This window comes from Augochlora pura, chromosome 1 (genome assembly GCF_028453695.1).
Source record: "Augochlora pura isolate Apur16 chromosome 1, APUR_v2.2.1, whole genome shotgun sequence".
In the NCBI taxonomy this organism is placed as follows: domain Eukaryota; kingdom Metazoa; phylum Arthropoda; class Insecta; order Hymenoptera; family Halictidae; genus Augochlora; species Augochlora pura.
In genome coordinates this window covers 9,128,223-9,154,571 of record NC_135772.1, presented here as the reverse complement: position 1 = coordinate 9,154,571, position 26,349 = coordinate 9,128,223, and the positions used below count along the sequence as shown (strand labels likewise).

General features: G+C 34.1%; 2 protein-coding genes, 1 long non-coding RNA gene and 1 pseudogene across 7 annotated transcripts; 1 reads left to right on the top strand and 3 right to left on the bottom strand.

Moving 5' to 3' along the window:
* Nucleotides 1-11,714: 11,714 nt before the first annotated feature.
* Nucleotides 11,715-13,770, bottom strand: LOC144469616 (uncharacterized). Its single transcript, XR_013494022.1, has 3 exons — nucleotides 13,699-13,770; nucleotides 12,502-12,576; nucleotides 11,715-12,421 (listed from the first exon to the last, which is right to left on the bottom strand). It is a non-coding gene; the product is annotated as an uncharacterized LOC144469616 (long non-coding RNA).
* Nucleotides 13,771-14,305: 535 nt separating this feature from the next.
* Nucleotides 14,306-17,436, bottom strand: LOC144476489 (histone-lysine N-methyltransferase SETMAR-like; annotated as a pseudogene). The gene is made up of 3 exons (XR_013495042.1): nucleotides 17,170-17,436; nucleotides 16,565-17,086; nucleotides 14,306-16,086 (listed from the first exon to the last, which is right to left on the bottom strand). The product of XR_013495042.1 is annotated as a histone-lysine N-methyltransferase SETMAR-like (transcript).
* Nucleotides 17,437-19,297: 1,861 nt separating this feature from the next.
* On the top strand, nucleotides 19,298-22,464 carry LOC144476200 (uncharacterized). The gene is made up of 5 exons (XM_078192905.1): nucleotides 19,298-19,736; nucleotides 19,825-19,919; nucleotides 19,983-20,643; nucleotides 20,717-21,282; nucleotides 21,376-22,464. Exons 2-5 carry the CDS (start codon nucleotides 19,863-19,865, stop codon nucleotides 21,973-21,975), a joined length of 1,884 nt encoding a protein of 627 aa, XP_078049031.1. The 5' UTR covers nucleotides 19,298-19,736; nucleotides 19,825-19,862; the 3' UTR covers nucleotides 21,976-22,464.
* Nucleotides 22,465-22,580: 116 nt separating this feature from the next.
* On the bottom strand, nucleotides 22,581-25,591 carry LOC144476276 (peptidyl-prolyl cis-trans isomerase FKBP8). 4 transcript variants are annotated; one of them, XM_078193291.1, is made up of 5 exons: nucleotides 25,571-25,591; nucleotides 23,989-24,249; nucleotides 23,674-23,873; nucleotides 23,196-23,497; nucleotides 22,581-23,121 (listed from the first exon to the last, which is right to left on the bottom strand). In XM_078193291.1, exons 2-5 carry the CDS (start codon nucleotides 24,238-24,240, stop codon nucleotides 22,811-22,813), a joined length of 1,065 nt encoding a protein of 354 aa, XP_078049417.1. In that variant the 5' UTR covers nucleotides 24,241-24,249; nucleotides 25,571-25,591; the 3' UTR covers nucleotides 22,581-22,810. The 4 variants fall into 4 exon arrangements, with proteins under 4 accessions (XP_078049417.1, XP_078049241.1, XP_078049157.1 ...); XM_078193115.1 differs by lacking the exon at nucleotides 25,571-25,591 and adding an exon at nucleotides 24,577-24,710; XM_078193031.1 differs by lacking the exon at nucleotides 25,571-25,591 and adding an exon at nucleotides 24,338-24,564.
* Between the last annotated feature and the right edge of the window lie 758 nt (nucleotides 25,592-26,349).

The following is a 26,349-nucleotide window of genomic DNA, read 5'->3' as shown; positions in this document are numbered from 1 at the left end:
CCCCCATACATTTACAGACACTGTTTTAATTAAAATGTTTTGTTTTAATTTTAATTAAGATCAATGCATTCCATATATGTTTAGATTATCCCTTTAAAGCCTTGGTAATCACTCGACTTGAAATACGAAATAACCTAATGAATTTCTAAAGTGTGTACGATTTGAAGTGCAACGATTGAAGGAGACTCTCGAACGTCTTTTTATTTCAAAACATTTCCCTGCCGGTTGGTGACGAGGAACCACAGCCATAAGTCGAATTCTGTGTCAGTGTGTCAAATACCGTGCTCGTATCAATAGCGAGAGTGAGACGCGAGTGTTACTCAATGAGCAATGTTCGTGTGTGAACAGCATACGGGCCAACGAGCGGATCGTCACGTCTCTGTGCTAATCCTCTTCGTTCGCATAGCTGATACAGATGAAAAGGTATACGGTAACTGAAAGACGATAACGCCGACGCTACGTGTCACCTACGGCGAAATGCACTCGATCAAAATTATTAGGGTGTCCCATAAGTTTCTTCCCTTTTTTTTTATGCGAAATAAATACACGATATTTGTTGCGCATGGTCCTAATAGTCTTAGTACCGCTCGCAACGAAACGTACTTTGAAAGAGCACTGGGACGACTGAAACCGATGCCATAAACGGCTAAGAGATAAGCCTGTATATTTATATATTTAAATACAGCCACTTAGAGTCACTCATAGCCAAGCGCGGAAGAATCTTATGGAACAACCATAACGCGGAAAGAACATGAAGAGTCGAAGAATCGACTATATTTTAAAAAGAAATTCAATAAATTCTAAATATTCTCGCCTCGCTGTTAAATATTATAAAATATACGTAACGGTGTAGAGAATGAAAGGAGTGGAAAATTAGAAAGCTTTGTGAACAGCTATAAAATACGAGGAAATTGATGCCACTTGATTTTCGTAAAAACCGCATGGAATCCGTAGTGATAATGAAAATTATCGTGGTGCAAATACGTTTTTCTTTCTATCCGGTCGATATCAACGCGACCGCCTCCAGTCGAATTACTTTTTGCCGAGCTGCAGTAGAGAAAGCGAAGTTAAATCAGCCGAAGTGTAATCGTGGTTTTGCTTTCATCGCGCTTCCTGGATCCAGGACTCTCATTCCATCGACGAATTTTCCCGAGCGTGCCCTTCTTCGCGCGGCGTCGAGGAAATTATAAAACGTTTATGCTGCCGGCAAGCTTCCTGGCCAGACGCAATTAGCTTCTCCACTCGCAGCACCCCACGGTTAAGAAGACCGTGCAACTTATGATTTATCGTATGATGAATCGCGCAGCGTCGCCCGATACAGCTGTTCGAACGATAATCCTATGGTGGAAGAGATACAGTCGTGCTCGGTTGCGGTACGGATCTACGATGAAATGAAATACCGTGGATCGTTTATGGTCGCAGTGTAGTTAAACGAAACAATTTCCTCTATGACTTCGAGCTGGTTGTCTTCATAGTAGTGATTTTAATGCGAGGAATATTTTCCCATTTCCTGGTACGTTTTCCTTGCTGTGGAGTAATTCGAATGTTCTTTTCTGTATTAACTGCAATGTAACCATTTATACAGCTGCAAATTAAGAGGTTGGGTTAGATATGCTCTCTTTACAAAATAGTATCAGTTAGTAATAGAATACAAACTTTCTGCATTTATGACAAAACTGAGTAAATGAACTATAAAAGAATGAAAATGGCAGAGAATTTTTAGAACACTGTTATTTTATTTTAAATGTATAAGAGCATCTAATTTCTGCTCCTCACAATCAATGCAGACGATTTTTAGTTTTCATGAAAATCCACAATCTAATTGATAGTAATTAGTAGTAATACCTGTATCTGACGGAGATAAAATGAATAATTAAAAATTCTTTTAAATTTGATGTTCAATTGACTATTTACAACTAAACAAATCTGTATGTATTTGTAATACATTTGACATTTTGTAGTCAAGTTTGCATGATAAATAAGAAACATACGAGCATTTCTATGCAATTAAACCTTTCACTGCAGGTATATAAGAAAATATAATTAATATTGTTTAGTACAATATTCACACGACCATCAGTCAAGAAAGAAACTCTAAAACGATAGTTTTTATTAAACTATAAAAACATCGTTCCATGATCTGCAACCCATGGACTGGTGAAACGTCTCGGCGTATGTATTACTCTAAATGGTCCCATACTTTTGGTACACTCTGTACAATTCTTTGACCAGTAAACGGAAACTTTCCGAAGACGTTTATGTACGTTAGTCAGAGGATCAAGATTAATTAAAACTGGAATCAAGTAGTTGAGTTTATCAGTAATCGATGCGAAAGATACATATTATCTCTAATTACAAGAAGATAATCAGTTATGGTAAAAATTGTGAGGTGATTCATAATTTGTTAGCTTATAATACTATTATTGCATCGCACACGTGTGTAAGGGGAAACAATCATTTTGACAAATAAATCGTTTCTTTTCACATTAAAATCAACCCTTTAAATTACCACTAATATAACTCCTATATTTAAACTGTTCATATATTTTAATAGCATTGTCTAATTAGATTTACATAATTTGAGGAATATGGAGAATTAAGAAATTATTTCTATTTAACACTGAAGATACTATACTAAGTGAAGATGGTTGGTTTTTTATTTTTTCATTTGTAGTTATTGAAATTGTAAGGGTGTTTATAATCAATATCGTACGTAGTTTAAACAATACGAAGTGCGATTAAAATGCATAGCAAAAGTACATAAATATAAATGGGACTGTAGTTATACTTTGTGATACGTTGAAAATATATTGTGTGTCCATTTTCATTCCACGTTACAAATATAAAATCTAGCGTCCCCTAAAGATACTACTACTACATCAGCAAAATTTCTTAACAAATAAAAATATTCTCAAAAGTACGATTTGAAATAAAAAAGATATCTCATTGTCGCGCTAGGTTCCAGCGATCTCCGTGTCCGCCAGGAAACCTGTGATATCTGGACAGAGGATCGCGGGGAACAATCGGTTCGGTAGTCGCGATCTGTCATAGAAGAAATTGCAGCGCGCACCGAGCCCTTCAGGATTCAATTTGGTGCGACGCTTGCGGTTCGATCTCGACATTTTCGAGAAGAGGCGAGGTAGTCGAGGTGGCGAGAGGCTCGCGGTGAAATGATCCAGGAACCAGCCGCAGCCGCGAGATAAACGAACCGTACGCTGACCCGCTTTCCGCCGTAGACATCCTTGTTTCATAATATCCATGCTGAACGACAGTCAGGGGCCGGCGTTGTAACCCGGGAGAGATGCATCTTCGTGCATTAGTCAACGCGTGTTTCCCTATGCTCGTCGCTCGAGCAACGCCGAGGAACAGACTCGGGACACACAGCTCGGGCTATGTGTTGCGCAATCCGTGCTAGCTGGCTGCAGCTAAGCGAAGAAGACGACAACGCGTTCCTGCCATACCGAAGGATCGGTCGGTCCTTGCTTGTGTTCTCGCTTCGTGGAATCGCGTGTTCTAATCACGGCCTAGGCTGTCTACTCTCGCGCCTCCGTCGATCCCTTTTCGCATTCCGTACAGATTCCTCGGATCCTTTTTGCGAGACAGCCTCTTCCTGTCCACCGGAAATTACTTACCAGTCGACAGAACCAAAGCCAACGTGACTAACTACGTTTCAAAACACACTGCTAACAAGAAACAGGGATGTTTCGATTTTTATCGATAGTCTTCCACTCTGGTATCCTGATAAGGTGACATCGCGGAATTAGAGACGCTACCTGTGCAAAGCTGCATGTGTTGATAATGTGTTATTAATTTTTATTTCTGTCTTCGCTATTCTGGATTTCTATACTAAGAGAATGGCAAAAAAAACAGGATTGCGGACACTATAGCACTGGAAGTTACTTGATACTGAAAGCAATTTAAGCATTAGATATATCTAGATATATTTAAATAAATTTAGACTTAGGTAGATCTAGGTATGTAGCGCAACTGTAGAATATCGTTGTAACAATATTGAAACAACGTCTTCACTCTTTAGATAATGAAACATTAAACTGTCTGCCACCATATTGGATTAGCCTCTGTCAAATGAAACAACCCGTGACCGTCTAAATGAAACCACGTGATTGTAATTACCAGCTATCTCCTAATAACAACTTTGTTCAGTGTCATTCGCCTTCTTTCAAGACCGCATGCACGCTAAAAGCCTATCATAAATCGTTTGGTGACCGAACAACAACTCCCCATCCTCTTTCGATCCTCGTGAAATCTCCTTGACCCTAACATGCATTCGACTGTTGTTTAGCTATCGTGGAAAATTGTTTAGCCGTTTCTTGAATTATCGTAAAAAAAAATGGAAGAACTTTTAAAAAGTTAATAACGATAATTGTTAATTTCTGCTTCGACGAGAACTAAATCACTAGAAATATAGATATAGACGTTGTATATTTGTGGCACAGAAAACTACTTATTTCATTATTACGTTAAAAAGTAACACTTGTTTGCTGATTTATTTGATCAGATAGTAATTTACTGCCCTGTATATTTATTGTGCGAGTCATTAACCAAACGTTACTGGAAAAAAGTCTTCGTATGTCCATGTTAATGTTAGATTATGTCTTCGTATGTACAGATTAATTGTACAAACGATATAGCGAGGAAAATGTTCACAATTATTTTCCACTATTAACAGAACCGAAGCAATCGCACAATAGAACCAACTCGAGAACAAACTCCAGCGTAATGATTTCACTCACTCCCGAAATTCTATAATCCCGAAAACCTTAGCAACCGAAATGTCGCGTCACCCGCGGATCAAAGGACACCGCAGAATGGCTGAATGAACACATCGTGCGCTACGTCAGCGAAATTCCAGTGTCAAACGCAACGCGTAATTACGAAATGCTGACAGTGCTGTTCTAATTCTACGTGCAGGGTCACCCATTTCATGGATACACTTTCCCTGTGTGTACCCACAACCTTGTACCTGCGGATCATTAGACTTCTAGTCGTGTAGCGCAGGTGTTTCCCGCCGATAATGAAAGCTCCATATAAAAAGTCACCGGCTGAATCATCGGACAAACGTTGTACGTGAAATGCACAGTCTTCGGGTGGAAATCGCTACTAACGAGTGACCTTCGGCAACTCCATTTTTCATTGCAACTTGCGATAGTTTTACTCTGAAATCGACACGTACCGTAACATCATTTTAAAAATATATGTACACCGTGGGTGATGCCACCTAACCTGAAATGTTCTTCACTGTTCTTCCCGAGAATGTTCTTTCCCATCGAGAAATAGTTTAATTAACTTAATATTTATATATCTACTTAATATATTTAGGACAAAACGATTTCTTGTAAGTTGAATCTTTGCAAAGCTTATATCATAATGGATATAACTATTGAAAGCATAATTAATTATGCTTTCAGTTGAAAAATTATGTAAATTATGTAAATCAAAATATTTTATTTTTGATAATGAAACTTTCGCGAACACAACTGAATGTAAATATTACTGACACCAATGAGACCAAAGTAATTAAATCATAATTAATGGTGTGCAAACAATTTAACAACTTCAAACAACTCATTATACTAGTTCAATTAACGAACAATTGTAACAATTCTCCGTCTAAAATTGCAGAAATGATTTTTCACTTAAACTACTAAGTAGAGAGAAATTTTTGCTCGAATAAATAATCAGTTTAGATCATGGTTAATTCTTGCCGCGATGGCTTTAGATCAAAAAGGGTTAAGGTTAATACGTGAAGCTGCGCCGAGATTTTGTCATTTCTTCTGCCTTATCTGTCAGTCGTCATTTCGAATTATAAAAACTGGCTGATGAACGGCATCACAGAGACACAAGGCCGGTCGGGAATTGAAATTAACGAAATTGAAGAAAAAACCTTGTATCATTCGTGAACGAGATTAGCCGTGCATAGAAACAACAAATATGTTTCGATGAGTAAAACAACATAACTCATAAAGTCTCGTTGTTAAAGTTAACAAAATGGTAAAATTTATATATTATTGATAAAAGGGGGATATATATACTACTGTGAACAAAATGTAAGGTGAATTTGTTTATAAAATGTAAATTCTTTATTTATTCTTACAAATGAATTTCATCCCCTTGAAAGTAATCCCCGTCCGATAAAACACACTTTTTCCAACGCTTTTTCCAGTCCTCGAAACAGTCGGAATAGTATTTTTCCGGTATAGCCTTCTAAACCTTCTTCGATTCGGTTTTTATCTCCTGAATCGTGTCAAAACGGCGTCCCCGCATTGGCTTTTTGAGTTTGCTGAATAGCCAGAAGTCGCGCGGAGCCAAATCAGATGAATACGGTGGTTGCGGAACGATATGAGTCGAATTTTTGGCAAAAAAGTCGCGAAGAACCAATGCAATATGACATGGTGATATATATCGTTGTATATAATGTTATATATATATTTACAAATGTTTGTCTGTTTAAGATTAGAAAGCGCACAGCAATGAAACAACGTTTGATACGTGACAGACTTTTAATTGGACCATTTTGGAGAGAGCACTTGAGAAAAAATGATTGAATTCACAGTTTAACACTTGGTTAGCGTACATTTTCGACAATTGCACGGTTGACAATGTTTGACGCTACATATGGCTTTGTTTTTCAAATTATAAAACATATTACCAGTCAAACTTGTTCCAAATAAATTAGTCTTTCTATCGTTCTTAACCTCTTCGGTGCGACGCGCCACTATAGTGGCTTTCGTGAAGGTTTCGTGCTTCACTCAATTGTTTTATTAATTACTAAAGTAAACGTTTAAAGTGAAAGTGTGTATGTACATTACACTAAGAAAAGAATATACGTAATTAATACTATATGTATATAGCTATACGGAAGAAAATATATATTAAGAGAAATGGTGATTTACTTATGAAAAACGTTATTTCCGCAAAATCCAGCCGTGCCTAAGAGGTTAATGAAGCAACTACTAACTCAATCTGATTATCATAAGTCGAGCAATTAAATAACAATTCAGGCATTCTGTACATTAGTCTGTTGCCCCCAGTCATAAATTTTATCAAATTTATAAATATTCGAACAATTAACCGCAATCCTAACCACAATCTTGTAGGAAATGGTATCTGATCGTGTCTCAAGAAACATAATAAAGTTGTTGCTTTTAAAATTACATAAACGACGGTGTGTACCATTTATCTATTATGTCCGGTGCACTCGTCACTCTGCATATTGAGTAACACTAACTACATAACGCTTCTCATTTCAAGCCACTGCATTACTATGTCTGGCATTCGAATCTATTGATTGACAAATAGCAATAATCTTTCGTATCTTCTTTTGTTTTACGATTAATACGCAACGACTTTCTTTTTGATAATGTTACTATCCTCCTGCGATTATACTTGCAAATAGATTCTAAGAGGTAACCGAATATACTGATAGCGGAAAACTTTCTTTTTCCGTTTTCAACGTCAACATTTACTTTTATAATATAAAGGTTGGGGAACACTTTTACTGTTCCATTAAGGCACGGTTTCCGAACATTTTTCTGCTCTACGCAAAGCCAGAAATTTTAACGGAACATTCGGCTTATTTTTTTAGGTTAGTAAATTCCTACTAGTAAAAATTTAAAAAGAAATATAACTAAAACGTGTTATTTATTTAGTAATTATTTTTAAATATAATACTATAACATAGTATAAATAATTTTATAATTATATAACTATAATAATAATTATATAATTTTATATTTATATAATACTATATAAACTATTATATAATATAAACATAAAAAGGTGAATAAATAAAGCATTTAATATATTTCAATGGAGGTTGATCTATACGAATTCGTTAAAATTAAAATATTCCAATAATTAAAAAGTGAAGAATAATTAAAACATAAAATATTTCTTGTCGAAAAGAATATTTAGACAATATTTAGATTAAATATCGTGTTAGACATTTCTTTCATATAAAACATTAAAGAATTGAAAACTCTACTAATTGTGTTGTAAGCGTGTATACTAATTAGAATATTTAATCAAACTTCGAGAAGACGAATGTTGAATGGCAATAAATATAAATAATTTGTGCAGTTCCCGACAAAGACTGCACATGCCCAAACATCAAAAATAACTCGCATCTCCATAAAATTCCACTCGACTTTCTTTGTATAACACTTTTGTAAAGCTATACATAAATCTACATATAAACATCGACACTCGGAACAATCAGGAACTTTATATTTACGGTGGTCCTCCGACATTCGTCTTGTCGAGGCCTCTAGACGAACAAACCAGTTCTTCTCGTCCGAAACCCGTTTCCAAATTCGATTCGTAAATTCAAAAGAATCCAAGACACGGGGCAAACGTCATTTTCAAGTATTTATAACAGGTTCTTACCAAACCCACTGCCGCCCGGGAGAAAAAAAAAGAAAAAAATTGAATTTTCTAGGTATACGTGCACCGATTGATAAGTTCGCTGCAGAAATGTCAATTACGGAGACGGTAAACGTCGACCGGGCTGCGTTCTTTTCTCTCGTTTACATGCTTCTCACGAATTCCATTCAAATATAAATGTCCGACCACTACGAGAGAAAGTAAAGATACTACGATTATAATATACCGTTCTAGAAAAAAAATAACCGACGCGACGTGGATGCGATGTGTTCGTGCGTCGCTGACATTTGTTTTCAATTAAATATCGCAAGCTGAGGTTTGTAACGAAGCAGAACCCAGCGAAGAATATCTTTCATTCTAATATTTCAAATTACAAATGCTCTTTTTTTTGTCACATAAATATGCATGAAATTCCTACTCTACCAACTAGAATCTAAATGATTTTGATTTTAATTTTAATTTTAAACGATTTTAGTTATCTAAACGTTATTCTGAAAATGGAATTTGTTTGCACTTAACAATACTACAAGCCTATTAGAGTTTCTAGTCAGACTCGTGTAATCTTTTGATCCAGTGCTGTTCTAAAAACAGTATTAATTTTCAATTCCATTTTTTTCTAGCGAGATTTATGAGATTTTTGATTTAATGATTTCTGAAAATACTGACTACAGAAGGAATAGAGAATATTATTAACTTAATGCTTACATTAACGTGACCATCTACTAAATTCTTTTTACTCACAGGTAAATATACCTTAATTATCCCAGAAAGATACCTCGAAAGATATGCTAAGCAAAATGACTTTGCATATTGTTTACGCGCATCATTAAAATACTGAAAAAATCACGAACTTTTGTACGGTTTTGGTATTCATGAATTTTTGAAACACAATAAATGGGATTTATTAAATCAGTAAAGTGTTTCTATGTGCAATAAGAAATTACTAAAACATGTATTTTGTCTTCAGAAGTTCAAGAAATTAGTTTGATTTTTGTATTAATAACGCGTTAATGAAGTTCTGAAGAAAATTTAAATTAGTACATACAACGTTATCTACAATTTGTTATCTAAGCGTTTAGCAAGATGAAATACAATACACGTAGATTATTGTCAGCCGTATACATTCTGGTTCAGAATGGTTTGGTTCAGTCTTAAGAGTTTATCGACCAGTAGCCAGTGAATCGGTTGCCATAGTAACCCTTAATTTGTTATCCATTGTTGAGATAAATGTGTTAAATTGCACTACAAGCTTCAATATTATTATATAAATTTTTAAATATTAAATACCTTCCGTGATTAATAAGATAAATACAATCAAGATAGAAACGAAAATTTTTACGACAAGGATGACCGTTCGATAAAGTACACTCAGAGGCATTTTAACAGTAAATTCGAAATAATTTTTCTGGTTCGTGGTATTTCCATTCTATTTAACAAAATAAATTTGTTATGCATACAAAATTTATTCTTGAGACTCCTATCAACAGGTTTAGTACTTGACAATTTTTTAAATCTAAACCTTATTGTTGCAAAAATTATTTTGAAATGAAATAGAATAATTTGAGTGGTGCCTTAGAGTCACCACACGAGTGCAAAGGGTTAAAACAGTTCTTAACGGTAACTTCTGTAGAATTTCGACCCGGTCCAAGCACGCTTCTGTCTTCGAAGGCCTAATTAATGCGCTCCCGACGAAGTCACGGCGGTTTCATCGGGCGAGAAGAATAAATCGGATCCGGTTCCGTGTACGGTACACGTGTTGAACATATCAAGCCTGCATAATTTATTAGAAAACAGCTAAATACCGGTGCATCCAACCGGAATACGCGCGTCCCGCACGGCTGTACACGTAATGAAGAGGAACATCCGCGCTCGCGGAGGATGGTCGAACGATCGTTCTCCGATTTTCTCGATAAACGACGCGCGCTTTGGCATCCTTTGCTATCGGACTGCGGATGTTTATGCGAATTTGCATTTTTTTCCCATAGGAGAAACTGGAATTAGATAAAACTGTTTCGAGAACCGTCCCAAGGAGTGGAAGGACTCGGATGTCTTTGGAGGCTAGAGACAAGCAAACATCCTCCGTCTATTTATCATTCATGACTATGTTGCTGTCGAGAAACGGAATTGCAGTCGTCAGAATTTCCCTGTAACTACAAGATTCCATGAAGTGTTACGACGATGTAGATTTAACGTACAATTATTAGCCGACTTGCTGCAGTGAATAAACGTGGTTGACGGACTACTGCAGTGGTGTTGTTAAGTCCCTTTCATCAAGATCGATAAAGTATATAAAATCAAATGAATTCTAGCATGCTTCGACCTTGTTTATATCGTACAACCTTTCATCTAAACTAACTCCATTTATCTTCCATATTCTTACGTATCTACACATTACACCTCTCTTTCACACTGTATTGAAAAAAGTACTACCAATCGTCACGTGATTCATATCATATTTTGTTTTGGAACATATTGTGCTCCTCTCATGATTATTCAACTCAGCGCATGTTTTGTTTTTGCCGTAGAATAGTAACATCAAGCATTACGAATAACAACATTCACGCATAGAACGACAAGCAATAGGAATGAAGATTTAAATCTATTTTAATGCATGCATGAGGATAATTTTGATGTAATTTCTCAGCCCCGCTCTTTATGAAGAAAAAAATCACGTTTGCTTGAAAATGGAGATTTCGTTGACGTCGACTCGGGTAAATTCCCAATGAGACGCGCTATGAAAGTTGTGTTAATAAGCTGGAATCGTTCGTTTGGAAAGTTGGGTCCGATTGAATATTTTAAAAAGTCTATGAATTTAAAATTGCAACTGGCCAAAAATTTGCGATCAAAATATGCGGAATATGTTTCATCGGATTCGGCTCTCACCAACTTTCTCAATCGACGTTTCCCAGCTTTGGGTACACTCCTTCATTAAAATAATTATTTCGAAATTTTCCGTACTTGCGGAGAAACGGAAGACCGTCATTTGCTTCCTATAAAAAAAACCTTACGTAATTACAAAAATTAATACACCGATTGGAAACATTAGACAGAGACTGTCACTCCGGGCGGCTGTCTCTCTTTATGAATCGATATCACCGTCATTCGACGCATTGCAGAAGCAAAATATGGATCATCGATAAAAACCTCAATATTTATGATATTCGTTTTATAATTCAATAACTAATCAATTAGCAATTTTAGAACAAATTAGTGTTGTTAAAGGAATCCGCGTTTTAATATTTATTTAGGCATTCATTAATACACTGTAGATGTTTTACATTGAAACTATTAAGAAAAAGAATTGTCTGCTCTATTTCAATTCGCTGGAACTGAGGTGAAACATTTTTGTTTCGTATAAAGATTTTCAGTCTAAAATTATACTTACTATTTAGTGCGACAATAGTTTGAGTATACGATTTCAATTAAATTCGTACTTGGTTACACTCCCGACACAGTTTTAAGTTATCCAGACTATAGCTGGCCTAACAAAGTGAATGCATTTCTTTGGTTTCGTTACAGAAAGTTACGTATACTTGCAATATACAAGCACGGATTTGGGCATACAACATTGGAAAAAGACTAATAAAATATTATGAAAAATACTAAATGTGAATCTGACACAGAGAATATTATGTTAAAAGAAATTCGTTTATTCAATAGACTCGTCAAGTTATTCACGACCGAGGAGTGTTCGACGGCTAATAAAGATTCTTATTGTCATTATAAATAATAACATCGTTAGACTGCCGGCAATCGAGCACACTGTGAAAATCGCGTTTCTACGCGCGCGTTCCAGCAGGCTGCGATCACGCGCCAAATTGTGCAATCCTTCTACTTCCTTTTCTCTCCTCCGCCGTTTCTTTCTCGTCTTTCCTCCTCCGTCGCCGCCACCTCCACCACTTCTTCTTCTTCTTCCCTTTCGATGCAATCCATCGTTCAAACGGATGACAACTCGCGCAAACGGTTGTGCACCGTTATCTAACGGCGCGAAGCGACGCGACGTTACGTCACGGGCGCGCTTGAAAATCAATAGTTTTATAAAATTGCGTCAACCGTGTAATGTTCTCCATTATACGCGATTATTATTTCGTATCTCACCGAACGTCGCCGGTCGATCCACGGACCCGGCAGTCCAGACTCGTATGAAAACAGGACATCTATTCGTATACCATCCTATAAATGGATCGACTGTGTATAGTTCGAGAGTCTCTAGATCGCTTTTACGAATCCGTTGCGAACAATTAGTGGACGGTATAATGACTTACATTTAATAGAATCTAAGTATATGTAAAATACTAAAACCTTTAGTCAAAATATGGATTAAAATAAAATTACATTATATTTCGCTAATACCAGAGAAATCTATTTGAAGCAAAATGATAAACTGATTCGGTCCCCATGATCCTCTAAATAAATAATATTCTTTAATAACAACACAACAGTAATTGTGACTACTTCATTTTGAAAATACGTACGTAAAATTTGTTCATATTATTTAATGAATCTTTAAATCGTTTAATTCGATAGTTAATGCATCTACTGCTCTGTTTACATTGTGTAGTGCCATCTATAACAGGCCAAAAACAAAAAGGCCTATAACAAAGGAAGCAACGGAATTCGTTAACACTCGGTGGATGGTTTACACATCTCCTCATTCATAATAGTAATTTTATGTTGATTGGTGTGCGCTTTGGAAAGAATAACGCTCCTGGTTCAACGGCACTAATCCGGACTTTACGATTATTATGCAAGCAAACAGAGAGAAAATTGGCATTACAATAACGCCTGGTTCGAATTGTTACAAGACGCGCGCGGCCTTGAATAGTTCGTTACTCTTGCGTATTGTCGTTTTATTGTAAAAACTTGACCGCAACTTGTGATCTATGCATTGATTTTCACGAGCAGCGCTTGTTTGTTAATGTAACATGCGTGTTAAAAATTCTTTACATTCGAAATATCTTCACTCGCTTCAACAAAATCGTACAACAATGAAAATCAGCGTATTTTAAAGAGCAAAGTCTCCTCTGCAATTTGTACTAATCTTTTCTGAATTTGTCTGATCGGGGGAAGTTGTACATCGTAGGAGAAGCCATGCTTCCTACGCCTCCGACATTGTTACAAATGTATAAGTCGTTAACACGGACAAAACATAATCTGACATAACCTGACATAACGGACAAAACAATTTCATGTTTAACACTCTCTTGACTCGTGGCAAATATTGCCTTGTAGAGAGAACGCGAAACAAATTTACGCGTTTCTAATATCCCATGTAACACTTAACACTTTACGTACCATGCCTCAAGACAATATTGATCTAGGACAGTAGGGAACAGTTTTTGTACGTTTCCAATTTTCTTTTTATCGATCGGTAGCGGCACACGGTCGGCGACCGTAATAACCATTCGAACCGTCCGCTTGCAGATGCCAAGGATTTGGCGGGAAAAAACCTTCCTCGACGTTTGCAAGTACAGAAATGGCTTTATTTGTTTATGTCTTTACTTTTTATTACTTTCACGTGCACAGCAGACCTAGCTGACGAAACGTCGCCGGCCGCGTTCCGCTAATCGGCCGCACGGCCAGCGCAGCCCAACAAAGCAATCGGGGTAATACCTTTCTCCCCCGCCAAAACTGGGTAGAGAAAGTTACCACCCGCAAGCCGCCAAAAAGGCGCGGCCTTTTTGGAAAACACATATAAATAGTTGGAGCAAGAGACTTTTTATTCTCATTCTCAGTCTTAACCTCTTAAGCACGGCTGGATTTTGCGCAAATAAAGTTTTTCACAACTAAATTACCATTTTTTCTTAATATATATTTTTTCCGTACATCTATATATAGTATTAATTACATACATTCTTTTCTTAGTGTATTGTACATACACACTTTCACTTTAATAGTTCACTTTAATAATTAATAAAACAATTGAGTAAAGCACGAAACATTCACGGAAGCCACTATCAAGCCACTTTCAAATCCATGAATATATACAAAAGGCATGTATATACGCTCACTAATTCCTAAAAACTCGTTTAATTAAATTTACTTCTCATTAATAATTTAAAATTTTTCTCTTTATATTTAATTACATTCACATTTACTTTGTGAATAATCATATAGCGCACCTATACGCATGAAATTTATTTTTTTTGTTATTATGCATATACAGAGAAGTATATCATAATAAAAAAGTTAATAGATCACTCTGCCTTACCCTAATCCAGCTGTAACATTAACTCCTCAATTAACAGGACACAGATTCCTACGTTCAATACCACACTGCATAATTCGACTTTAGGCGTGTTCAAGAAAAAATAACTTCAATAATTTTTCATGATAATGTACGACAATTAACAAGAACGTTATTTATCACTTCTTTTTAAATTATACATATTTTCCATCGAACGTTATATAGCTACCAACATAGAAATCTTTACGTGCACTGCACTTCTGTGGTGAACAATGTTTTTGTCAGGAGCTCAATATACACAATTTGAAGAACTGCTTATTATGTATTCGGAAGTTATTGTTACATATTTATTAATACATATGGGATATAAGAATCTCTATGTTCCGGGTTTGGATGCACTAAATTGTACACGAGTCAGACTACATAAATTGCAGGGACCTGACATGTTTGGTACCACCTCAACACGATTTCGAACCCAAGAGTTCCCCTATTATCAAAATATATCTGTGCCACAGATGAGATATTATAATAATAATATATTATTATTATTATATTATTGTTGTTGTTGTTGTTATTGTTGTTATTATTATTATATTATTATATATTATTCTATTTTACTAACTTAAAACTTAATTTTAAAAACATTTATTCATCTTGTCTACTATGGTCTATTATAATTCATTTCAATATGCACAATATAGTCTAAGAGTACGGAATTGCAACCACTTGTAGACTTCTAGTATAATGTGTTTGCGACTCGATGTGGCAAAATCAGAAAATTCGGGATTAATTTAAATATGGCCATTGACCATTTAGTAATGTTAAGTAGAAGAAGAATATAGAATTCACCTACATTTACGTATGTCCTTGTAAAATGTTTTCTTTTAAACTCACAAAATAAACTTGCATTTACAATACAACATAATATAAATTTGAATTAAAAAATTTTTTCTTACACTGTTATATACAATAATGAGTTCTATTCGTATACAGGAGGCCACAACTCGATCCGTTAGCAAGAGTTAATATAGAAATTTTCTTTGCTCTGTATGGTTGGCAAATTACTGGTAAGACAGTGCTGCCCTCACAGTTAAAGGAAAAGAGGGAAAACAGCGAGTGAGCAAGAGAGCATGAAATTAACACACAACTACACATGAAACAAGTCGCAGCAACGAACAATGTAGCTTGCTTACTCCTTTCGCGCATCCATCCATTTAGCGCCATCAGAGACACGAGGCGCGAAATTCGAGTTTTAAAGAAGCTTCAAATAATAAAATTTGTTAACTCACAGAATTCTCAAAAATGTATTTGGGCAATCGACATGCCCATATTCAACGCTACAACACAGTTAAGAGAATCTTCAAAGGGTCGATTTGAACCGCCATAGAACGTCATCCACTGTTCGAATAATGTTTGAACCGATTTCTTCGAGCCCTACCGGTGACTGGCAATTCACCGGTATAATTCGCAACTGGCTGTTGCGAATCGCGGCATACCTGAAAAGAGAACAACACAGTCAACCCCAGCACAAGGTAGCAAAGCTATCATACCACACACTAGCTTCACGATTGTCACCCATACGCTAAGGAGCTATACCCTGCGGAGAACGTCTCGGGACGCCTCTAACACCCCAACATGATTACATTTATTCACAGCTAAGGTACATATTAGATGAAGTAAAAAGTTCTGAGCCTTTTTTCTCTTTATTTCGACGATGAAATTAACAAGGTTAGAATGATCTGATTTAGTCAAATATGCGCTATTTTGTTCGGGAACTTTTGTCTATTTTGAAGGCAATTTCATAATTCCGCGATTGAAGAAATCCTTGTCCCTATTGGTAAAAAGCTTGACCAGCTTATTTTCACAAGCTTCTCTTGAGGCCAGTTTTTTACCATCAAGAAAATTTTGCAAATGCTTGAACAGGTGATAATCGCTTGGTGCCAGGTCTGGGCTATACAGCGGGTGCGATATAACCTCCCATCCAAGCTCTCGAAGCTTCTGGTGCGTAATTAAAAATGTGTGCGGCCTGGCGTTGTCTTGATGGAAAACAAAACCATTCCTATTGGCCAATTCTGGACGCTTCTCGTCGATCGCTTGTTTCAATCTGGTCAGTTGTTGACAGTATCTGTCCGAATTGAGTGATTGGTCCGATGGGAGCAGCTCATAGTGGAAGATTCCCTTCCAATCCCACCAAACACACAGTAAAATCTTCTTGACCGTTAATCCGGACTTGGCGATCGTTTCTGCCGGCTCACCACGTTTGGACCACGATATTCTTCGCTTGTTGTTCTCATATGTGACCTATTTTTCATCCCCAGTCACCATGCGCTTAAAAAATGGATCGATTTCGTTACGCTTCTGCAAAGAACCGCAGGCATCAATTCACTCCAAAAGGTTCTTTTGCATCAATTCGTTTGGCACTCATACATCGAGCTTCTTCTTGAGACAAGCCTTATGCAAATGGTTCCAAACAGTTTTCTGGTTAATCTTCACTTTCTGAGCAATGGAATAAGTGCTCCCATGCCGGTCTAACTCGATGATTTCCATAATTTTAGCAACATTTTCGACGAGTGGCCTACCAGAACGCGTCTCATCTTCGACGTCCATATTACCAGGACGGAAGCGTTGAAACCACCGCTTTGCTGTTGCATTCGATACTGTATTGGATCCATAAAGAGCATAAATTTTTTTGGCCGCTTGCTCTGCCTTTTCCCACTTGGTAGTAGTGGTATTAAAGAATGTATCGAATTTTCTCTTGTTTTACCTCCATTTTGGAACACTCTAACACACAACTGGAATCACTAAAAAAAAAACTGTTACACAATTTTCTGAAGCATTATGTTCCTTTTAAATCACCGTATAGAATGGCAAGATGCAACGTATACTTCGTGAGATATGGCTCACTAAAGGCATCTAGCGAAAAAGGCTTGAAACTTTTTACTTCAGGTAGTATTAGTTCCTGAAATCGACTAACAATCGTAACGATCATTACGATTTAATCGAATTTTAATTGAAATTACATTAACGGAAGAGATTCTAATACAGTAAATACCATTTTGGTAGATTTTTATATTTCAAAACTCTTGCAAGCTTTTATTAAACCGTTATTCAACCGATAAAAATAGAAAATGTACATTCTATATATACATATTCTATACATACGTAAATGCAAAACACAGGTTGTATGGAACACGTTCGATTTGAATTAATTACGATTTTAAAAAACCGAGGCAAAATTACGTCGTGCACAATACGCTAACCATTGTCAGTCGCTATAATTATTAAATAATGTTTCATGTATCGTTGCTCGTACCCTCCCGAGTAACGCAAATTCGTTGAAAAATGAGTACGTTTAATAATAATTTCGTAAAAATAATTTCAAAGTATATTCAAACATGTTTAATGATTTGATAACAATAATTTAAAGATGTGTTCAAATATATTTAATAAGAATATCATAACAAGAAAAAGACACTCTATTTTGAACTTTAGCAAATATGTTTTACTTATCGGGGAACATTTTTCTGCGCGTGATCTCTAATACAATTAATCGGAAAACAGTTATTCAATAGATTGGTGCAGTAAATGAAATAATATAATTTTCGTAACATTCGTGTTATGATAAACGCACGCGTATTCTAAAAGATCAATCTTTTGGCAACTACGAAATAAAACTATTAAGATTTGAAACGAACGTAAGAAATCTCGGTAAGCAAAAAAACCTTACCTAAATAAAAAACGGACTACCACTCAAAGGATTGCCAGGCAATCCTTTTGTCACTGGACTCATTAAAAGATATTAATTTCTACATAATAGAAATAATTATTTCTTTAAATAGTGACTCACTACTTGATGAGAGCATGTAGGAGCAGTTCAGAATGTGCAGAGTTCAGGAATAGAAAAAAAGACCAACCAGCCATTCGCGTAATCTGTCGACGTAGTCTCTGGATCTGTAATAATAGCAAGAAAATTTGATCAAAAACAATTGCAATAAAATCCGTGTTTTAAATAATCAATTTAAATAATCAAAATGACCGAATACCCAATTGATCGATTAGATCAATTAGCTAATTGACCGATAGGCAAATGTCCGAATAGCTAAATGACCGATTGGCAAAATGACTGAATAATTAAATGATCGATTATACAAATAACTGATTAGCCAATTGACGGATTAAATAAATAACCGATTAGACAATTGACGGATTAAATAAATAACCGATTAGCAAAATGATTGATTGGCGAAATGACCGAATAACCAAATGATCGAAAACCCAATGATTAAATGTACCGATTAAATATTACAACGAAATAGTATCTCGAATTAGAGAAAGAGAACTGCGTACCAACACAGTCAGTGCCAAGTTAATTAAGGTAGCACCCAACCTCGAGATATTGAATTGAACTCTTTTCAGTAAGAAATTTATATTTTCCGTCTTCTCAATATTTGAAATCATACTTATGTTCTATGGTTCCCTCGGACTAATACATTTAAATATATATATTTATTACCAGATCCTGTGAATTTGTCAAAACATATTTATCTCAAAGTAAATTGAGCAATTTTCGCAAATACACTGAACGCAACAGATTTTATTTATTTCAAAGTTGAAGTTCCGTTACAAATAGAATTTTACGGCACGAGCCTCAGATGGCGCACCAACCGAAAATATGCGCGAAAAGAGTGAGGCCGCAAGCGCGACAAAGCAAGCTTTGCGTCCTATCCATATACACAACCACGCATAGAATCCGATGGGTTCGTTCTGTTCTTCTTCATCGTACTTAGTTCTCTTTCTACAGTACCTGCGCAGAGCTGAATGAGCGGTAAAATAGTGGGGATGTGCGAGCCAGCTTAGGGAGCATGAAAAGTGTGCAGGAGCAGGATCCATTACTGTAAACAATACTGTACTTAAAGAGCATTTACATTCAACTGTTGAACAACCAATCAGAATAGGAATACAGGGGAATAGTTACGTTTCATGGATCGTGTTAGTCAATTTCAAACGTGTATTTAAGATGCTATTAAAAAAGAGTGCATATATCAATACATGTATCATGTATTTTAATTTAATGTGAAATCGAGAAGAATTTTATGGATTCATTTGAATCATATCAATCTTTGACATCTGTGATCATTTTTTTAAGGTTATATGCGAACACAATTTTATAAAATGCTGATTAATTTAGATTTCTACAAAAAAAGTATTCTATAATTGTATAATACAATTTTCAGATAAACTATTGTTATCTTCATCCGGAATTTCTTTCACAATGTCAGATAATAAGAATCATACTTGTAAAGTAATGTTGCTTCATTCGGAAAGTCAGGTAACCATAATAATTAATTTAATCAGCTTAAACATTATAATATAGAAAAATCTTTTTACTCAGATCAAAGACAAAGTTTATGGAGCAGAGATTGATAATAAAAGTTTAAATGATGAAAATAATGATCCTGAAACTAAACTTATGACAGTGAATAATGAAAACAAAATTAAAATTAATGGATTGGATGCATTAAACAAGCAACTTGAATCATGTAGCCAATGTTCAATGACATTTAGATACAAGAGACATTTGGATCGACATCTGGAGGGTCATCAAAAAAATAATTGTTCTTATTGTAATGCAAAATTTGCGAGACGTAAACATCTTGAAATACATTTGTTTCGTTCACATGGAGAAAGAGTAACAAAATATCCACATACATGTGATGCATGTCCTCGTAGCTTTCCTAAACGTACTTTATTAAATCGCCATCGAGCAAAGCATAGTTATGAAAATGGGAAAGTTTGTTCAGATTGTGGACAAATGTTAAAACCAGAAGAAGATGACAAAAAACACAAAGAATACTATTGTATAAAGAAATTTAAATGTAATAGATGCTTACAAGCATTCAGTATTGAACAAACATATCTACTACATATACAGAATCATGATACTCACAAATGCTCAAAATGTGACGTTACATTTGCATCTAAAAAGAAAGTTCATGAACATTATAGAACAGTACATTCTTCAAAGTTGAGTCACAATAAAATCTCAAATGGCGGTGAGTTTTTTGAAATTTTAAAGAAATTTTAGAATGTACAAACAATATTCATAAGAAATTCTTTTTGTTGTAGACATTTACTTTTGCTCAGATTGTAAGCATTCATTTGCTAAAAAAGATGATTATTCCCGTCACTTGGAATCTACTTTGCATCTTAGTAAAATAAAAAAAGAAGTATCTATAACGGGTACTTTTACCTGTTCAGTTTGTTCCAAAAATTTAATTTCCCAAAGAGCACTTGATCAACATATTAGACGTATACATAAAGGAGATAAAAGGTTTATCTGTAACATATATGGCTGTGCATTTCAATGTGCGAGGAAATCAGATTTGGATAGGCATAAACAGTTACACATAGAACAGAGAAATATTATATGTGAACAGTGTGGTAAAACTTTTACTAGTATTAGCATTCTTAATGACCATGTACTTTATGTACATAACAAAGAAAGACACTTTGTATGTGATGAATGTGGTAAAACATTTAAACGAAATAGTTTATTGAAAAGACACAAACTATCTCATCAACAACATCGACCGTTTGTTTGTATGCAATGTAGTACTGCTTTTAAGAGATCACATCACCTCACTCGTCATATGGAAACTTGTCATAGAATCGTGTCTGTAAAGAAAAAGAAGGTGAATCCAATCAACTTTAATCGTCTATCTTGTAGTAATTCTTTAAGATATTTAAATGAAATATATATTCATGATATGTATCATATTCAACAGGTTGTAAAACTCATGAAAACAGAAGATGGTCATCTTGTTCCAGTGCCAGAAATACCGAAAAAACTGAAGCCAAAAAAATTAAAAGTTACAGAAAACTTCGATATAACTACAAGTGATAAAATTTTCTCTACCACAAGAACGAATATCATTAATGAACATATTGATTCAAGGTTCGAATTACAAACAGTGCCAGACTCTCATGATCTTTGCGAAAACCCAATTTTATCATTAGAACTCTCAAATTTATTAACTACTACTGATTCTGTTCCTCAAGTTCTGTCATTAGTAGATATTAATGCGGGACAAATTGTTACAGTAGAAGTTACCAGCCCAAAAACATCGACAATGAGTGACCTTATAGATCAGTTTGAAACAAATTCTAATGAAATATTGAATCTTAATAATTATCAAGATCTGGAATTTCATCATGAAATTTTAAATACAGATCAACCATTTTTCGAAAATTCAAATTATTCGGAATTATTGTTTGGAACTGTCGAGGGAACGTCACTTTTTGTAGATTCCAATATTAACAAAGTAGATACGACGCCAATAGATAATTACTTAAATCAATCATTTCCATCGTTTCTAAATCTTTAACACGTCGACGCCGGCACCGATATTCACGATTTTCTCTGTGAGTCGGCGCCCGAAATTTACAAAAATTAAATAATTATGTTGCGTTTATAATATTGAATTTCTATGTTTTTACTATTGAATATCTGTTTATAATGTTCAGATAAAATAACATAAACCTATTTTATAGTATCTATTTTGTGAAATGCAAGCAAAATAAATAAATGTACGCAGCCCACGGGTCTGACAGGTATGACCTACAGGTGGGTCAAGCCGTCGTCAACGTGTTAATAGAGTTACAGAAAATAGTTATTTACCTTCTAAATTGTTTTTACACCTTTTTTACATAAATATTATAACTTAGAAATGTATATATCGTATCGATGTTTATCTAAGACGACCAAGATTTATTGTAAGTGTAAATAATAACAAAATAATGATTTGAAAAAATGTGATAATTTATGACAGTTCTTAATGGTTGAAATTGAACCAGTATTTAGAAACCTATAATTATTATGCAATTCTTTTTCATATTTAATTAAAAATGTTGCATTCCGCTTTAAATCCAAAAAATTTATTATTTAATTGCAAGCATAAATAATATTTCACTAGTGAAATTCTAAACAATCTTCTACTAAAAAGTATATATTATCGACAAAAAGGTACAGAAATTTGATTTACAAGAAGTATACATTACTCACAACATGTACACACTTACAATTATAAATATTTCTTTTGTGTACGTTTTTACATTCATACTTTTATGAACATAATTAATTAACAATGTTTAATTGTGTATTAGTATATTTTACAATACGTCCCATTCGATTTCTACATTTTATTTATTCTTTATCTTGTTTCACAAAATGAATCTATATAAAAGGAATCCTGCTATCGCTGCAGTTGTTCCACCCATTATACTCCATGAAACATATGATATAGTTTTACTTTCAGTTCCTTTCTTTACATTTTTTGTGGATGTATTAGAATTTTTGTGTGTACCAAACATTTTGCGGTACAAATTTTTTTCATGTTGAGCATCTTTAGTAATTTTTCCTTTCAAGATAGCTAATTCCATTTGAACAGCCTTTGTTTCGGGTACTAGTTTCAATATCTGAAGTAATGTCTGATATGCTAATGTGTGTTCTCCTTTGTAGTGCAAAATTTTTCCTACAAATATGTGCATATAAGCATTTGTATTACACAATTTATAATGTGCACGTTTAAACAGTTAGTAATAATACCTTTTCTGAAAAGTGCTTTTACATTTTGTGGTTGGCAACTTAAAACACTTTCTACGCTTTTCAATGCTGCATCATATGCTTGCGTCTTCATTTGCGCAGCTGCTAAATTATTATATACCTTCATAGAATCTTCCAGCAATGCTTGCAACTCTGCATCTGTAGCAGAATCGTCTATTTCGGTATGATACGAAGAACGATTTTCAGCTGGTATTAAAAATTCTAATGCTCTTCTGTAACATTGTATAGCAAGCATTGGTTCATCTCGATCAAACCACCAATTTCCACGTTCTCGTTTTTTATTCCTTTAAAAGAATAAATTACTAACAATTAATAGATTGTGAAATCTGATGTACTTAATAATTGCTGCAATTGTTGGCACAGAAATAGAAGTTTCATTTCATTTTGTTTCATTAACATTTGAATATAAAAATATAAAACTGCATAAATACAATTCAATAATTGAAGTGGAACTACTTACCCAATTTCTTTCCGCTGCTTAATGCTAAGCGTTTCTATTTCCTCTTGCATTTCAATAGATTTTAATTCAACTGTATATAAAATAGTTGCATTAGGTGGTATAGTTGGTAATTTGCCTAACTGACCATAAGCAAATCTTGGGTCTACTTCAATTTCAGCAACTTCATTTGTATCCATAAGAGCAATAGCTAGATCTAATCCCTAGTAGAAAATATAATAAACCATACAACAATAATGTCATAATAGACTTATCTTTAAATTATTATAGTCTTTTACTGAATAAATTTTTTGTGGATTGATCTTTTAATATAATTACCTGAATTACTTCAACATCACCTAATTGAATTTTAAGATCCTCATACTCTTCGACAACTGTACCGTCTGTTAACTTGCCAATAATTTTTAATGTACATATTTCAGACCTAACTGGTCGAGTGCCATTTTTCCCTTGTTTCACTACTTTTTTTCTAAGTTGTCGATTCCCTAAAATATCTATCCATTCTTCAGGAGGATGATCATTTAATGTTGCCTTTGTTGTAGTAATATTGGAATCTGTATCATCTTTCATCTTTAAAATCTAAATACAAATAAAAGTAAATTATTATATCATTTTGAAAGGTTTAGTTAGCAAACCAATTATGTGTAACATTTACTGAAAACAATACCATGTTATTTTTAAATTTATAAAGTATACTAACAGGAACTCTGAGCAGATTACAATAATAAAATTTGTTTTATTATCGATAAGACATGTACTGAATATTTCATAAGCAACACAAAAATGCATTATCATTTCGATAATTGAAATAATTAAACATATACAATAATATTACTATTGCCATTTACTGTGAAATAATAAAATGATTGTAATCCTTTAACAATAATATCCACATAAAATACACGCCTTTTTAGTTTCAATCTCCGTGACAGTTTTTCGAAACGTTACAAAATAATTTCTGTTTATTTGTAATAAATGTACACGCGACACCGGTTGGCTTCACTTATCACTTGAAGTAAGCTTCGCAAGAGTCAGGTCGTAAAGGGATTTCCATTGAGTTTGTATTTGTGATTACGTAAATATGTATGTATTTTTGTTTGACGCGTACAAGAATTAGAAAAAATTGTTCTCTGCATTCTATTGGAATAGGTCTACAATCAAGTAAATACTTCTATTTTGTGACTAATTTGACTATTTTGAATAGTATTATAATTTCATGTGTTCATTAACTTTTGTCTCTAGCAAACATTTTTTTATATTTGTATCATTTTCATTCTTGTTTCTTCAGAGTGTTTGACGAATTTTCTAATCCGCAAAACGTAGAAAAATAAACATTTTAGTAACATACATAATATTGTTACAGGATGTCCCAAAAATATAGCATACTTTAAAACATGAAACTGATTTGCAAAAATACAAATCAAAAAATCTCTTGACTTTATAAAGGGTTAAGATTTGAGTGGTTAATGATCTACGATTAGAGAGTAAGCATGAAAAACTGAAATATATACATAAGTAAAGAGCATTTTTTGAATTAATGAATGTATTTTTTCTATATTCTTTTATAATACAATTTAGGATAAATTATTAATCCCAAATAAGCACTGCATTATTAAAAATCGTATTAAAAAAAAACAATGTCAATCAACGGCTTACAAATGTTATAAAAACACGTAGAAAAAATTGTAGAAACATCGTAACAGCTAATACAGATTTAAATAGCGCGCTTCAGATCCGATAGTAAAAACATCACGTTTCGATACATCTACTATATTTTTAATTTTATTTATTTTTACTATATTTTAAATTAGTTGTATTAGATCATTTTGCAAACACGTAATTTGTATTATGTTGTAGTCGTATTGTTAATATATAATGATAAATTGTAAAATAATCGAACCTTATGACTACTTTACGGATTACATCGAACTTAGAAAAATATAAATTTGCATTGACATCCATATTTTAATAATCATTTCTTTTCTTACTGCATTTCCAATTGCATTTGTCGTCTTTATATAGTTTAATATGTATGTATGTACTGACTGAATCGTGCAATGACCGAACAAAAACGAACCACAAATTGTAGTAATGGACACAACGGTGATGAAAAGACATCCTTTAGATTTAGATTGTATGAGAATAGACTAACCGTTTTATTCATTTCAGTGTATGCATCTTGGATACGATGTTGAACATATTAAACTTTAAATATTGCAAATACTTTAGCTTTGAACCGAAAATTATTTTTGTTATTATGACAATCAAATAGAATGTTTTTTATAATAATAGTCATCATGATTTATTTGTACATCAAAATGAGTGAATAATAGAAAACAATGAATTACTGTCGGTATGAAGCACAGTATAAATCAATTTTTCTTTAAAAAATATACCATTTTTTTCCGCATCAATTACACTCCAACTTTGATAGCAATTCATATATCCTGAAAGAAGTATACAATAAGAAAATACGACAATTTGTTTGCACATACTCGTTATTTACGTCAACATATTATACATATAATGCCAAATATTAGAAAAAAAACAAAATGTAGTATTTGTTATTTTGATTTATTGACTTTACTCATGATGTAACTTATCTATTTCTTTAGTTGAATTTTTTTAGCTCTAAATATTTCTACAAAGCTCTTTCAAAGAAACATTAATGTATTCTAT

What these genes read in the sequence shown, in the direction of transcription:
- LOC144476200 (XM_078192905.1), top strand. Translation starts at nt 19,863, where the DNA reads ATGTCAGATAATAAGAATCATACTTGTAAAGTAATGTTGCTTCATTCG. An exon ending in CAATAAAATCTCAAATGGCG is followed by an intron (nt 20,644 to 20,716) that starts GTGAGTTTTTTG and finishes TTTTTGTTGTAG; the next exon opens with ACATTTACTTTTGCTCAGAT. An exon ending in TGTCTGTAAAGAAAAAGAAG is followed by an intron (nt 21,283 to 21,375) that starts GTGAATCCAATC and finishes CATATTCAACAG; the next exon opens with GTTGTAAAACTCATGAAAAC.
- LOC144476276 (XM_078193031.1), bottom strand. An exon ending in GTGATGTTGAAGTAATTCAG is followed by an intron (nt 23,874 to 23,988) that starts GTAATTATATTA and finishes ATTTTCTACTAG; the next exon opens with GGATTAGATCTAGCTATTGC. An exon ending in AAGCAGCGGAAAGAAATTGG is followed by an intron (nt 23,498 to 23,673) that starts GTAAGTAGTTCC and finishes ATTCTTTTAAAG; the next exon opens with GAATAAAAAACGAGAACGTG.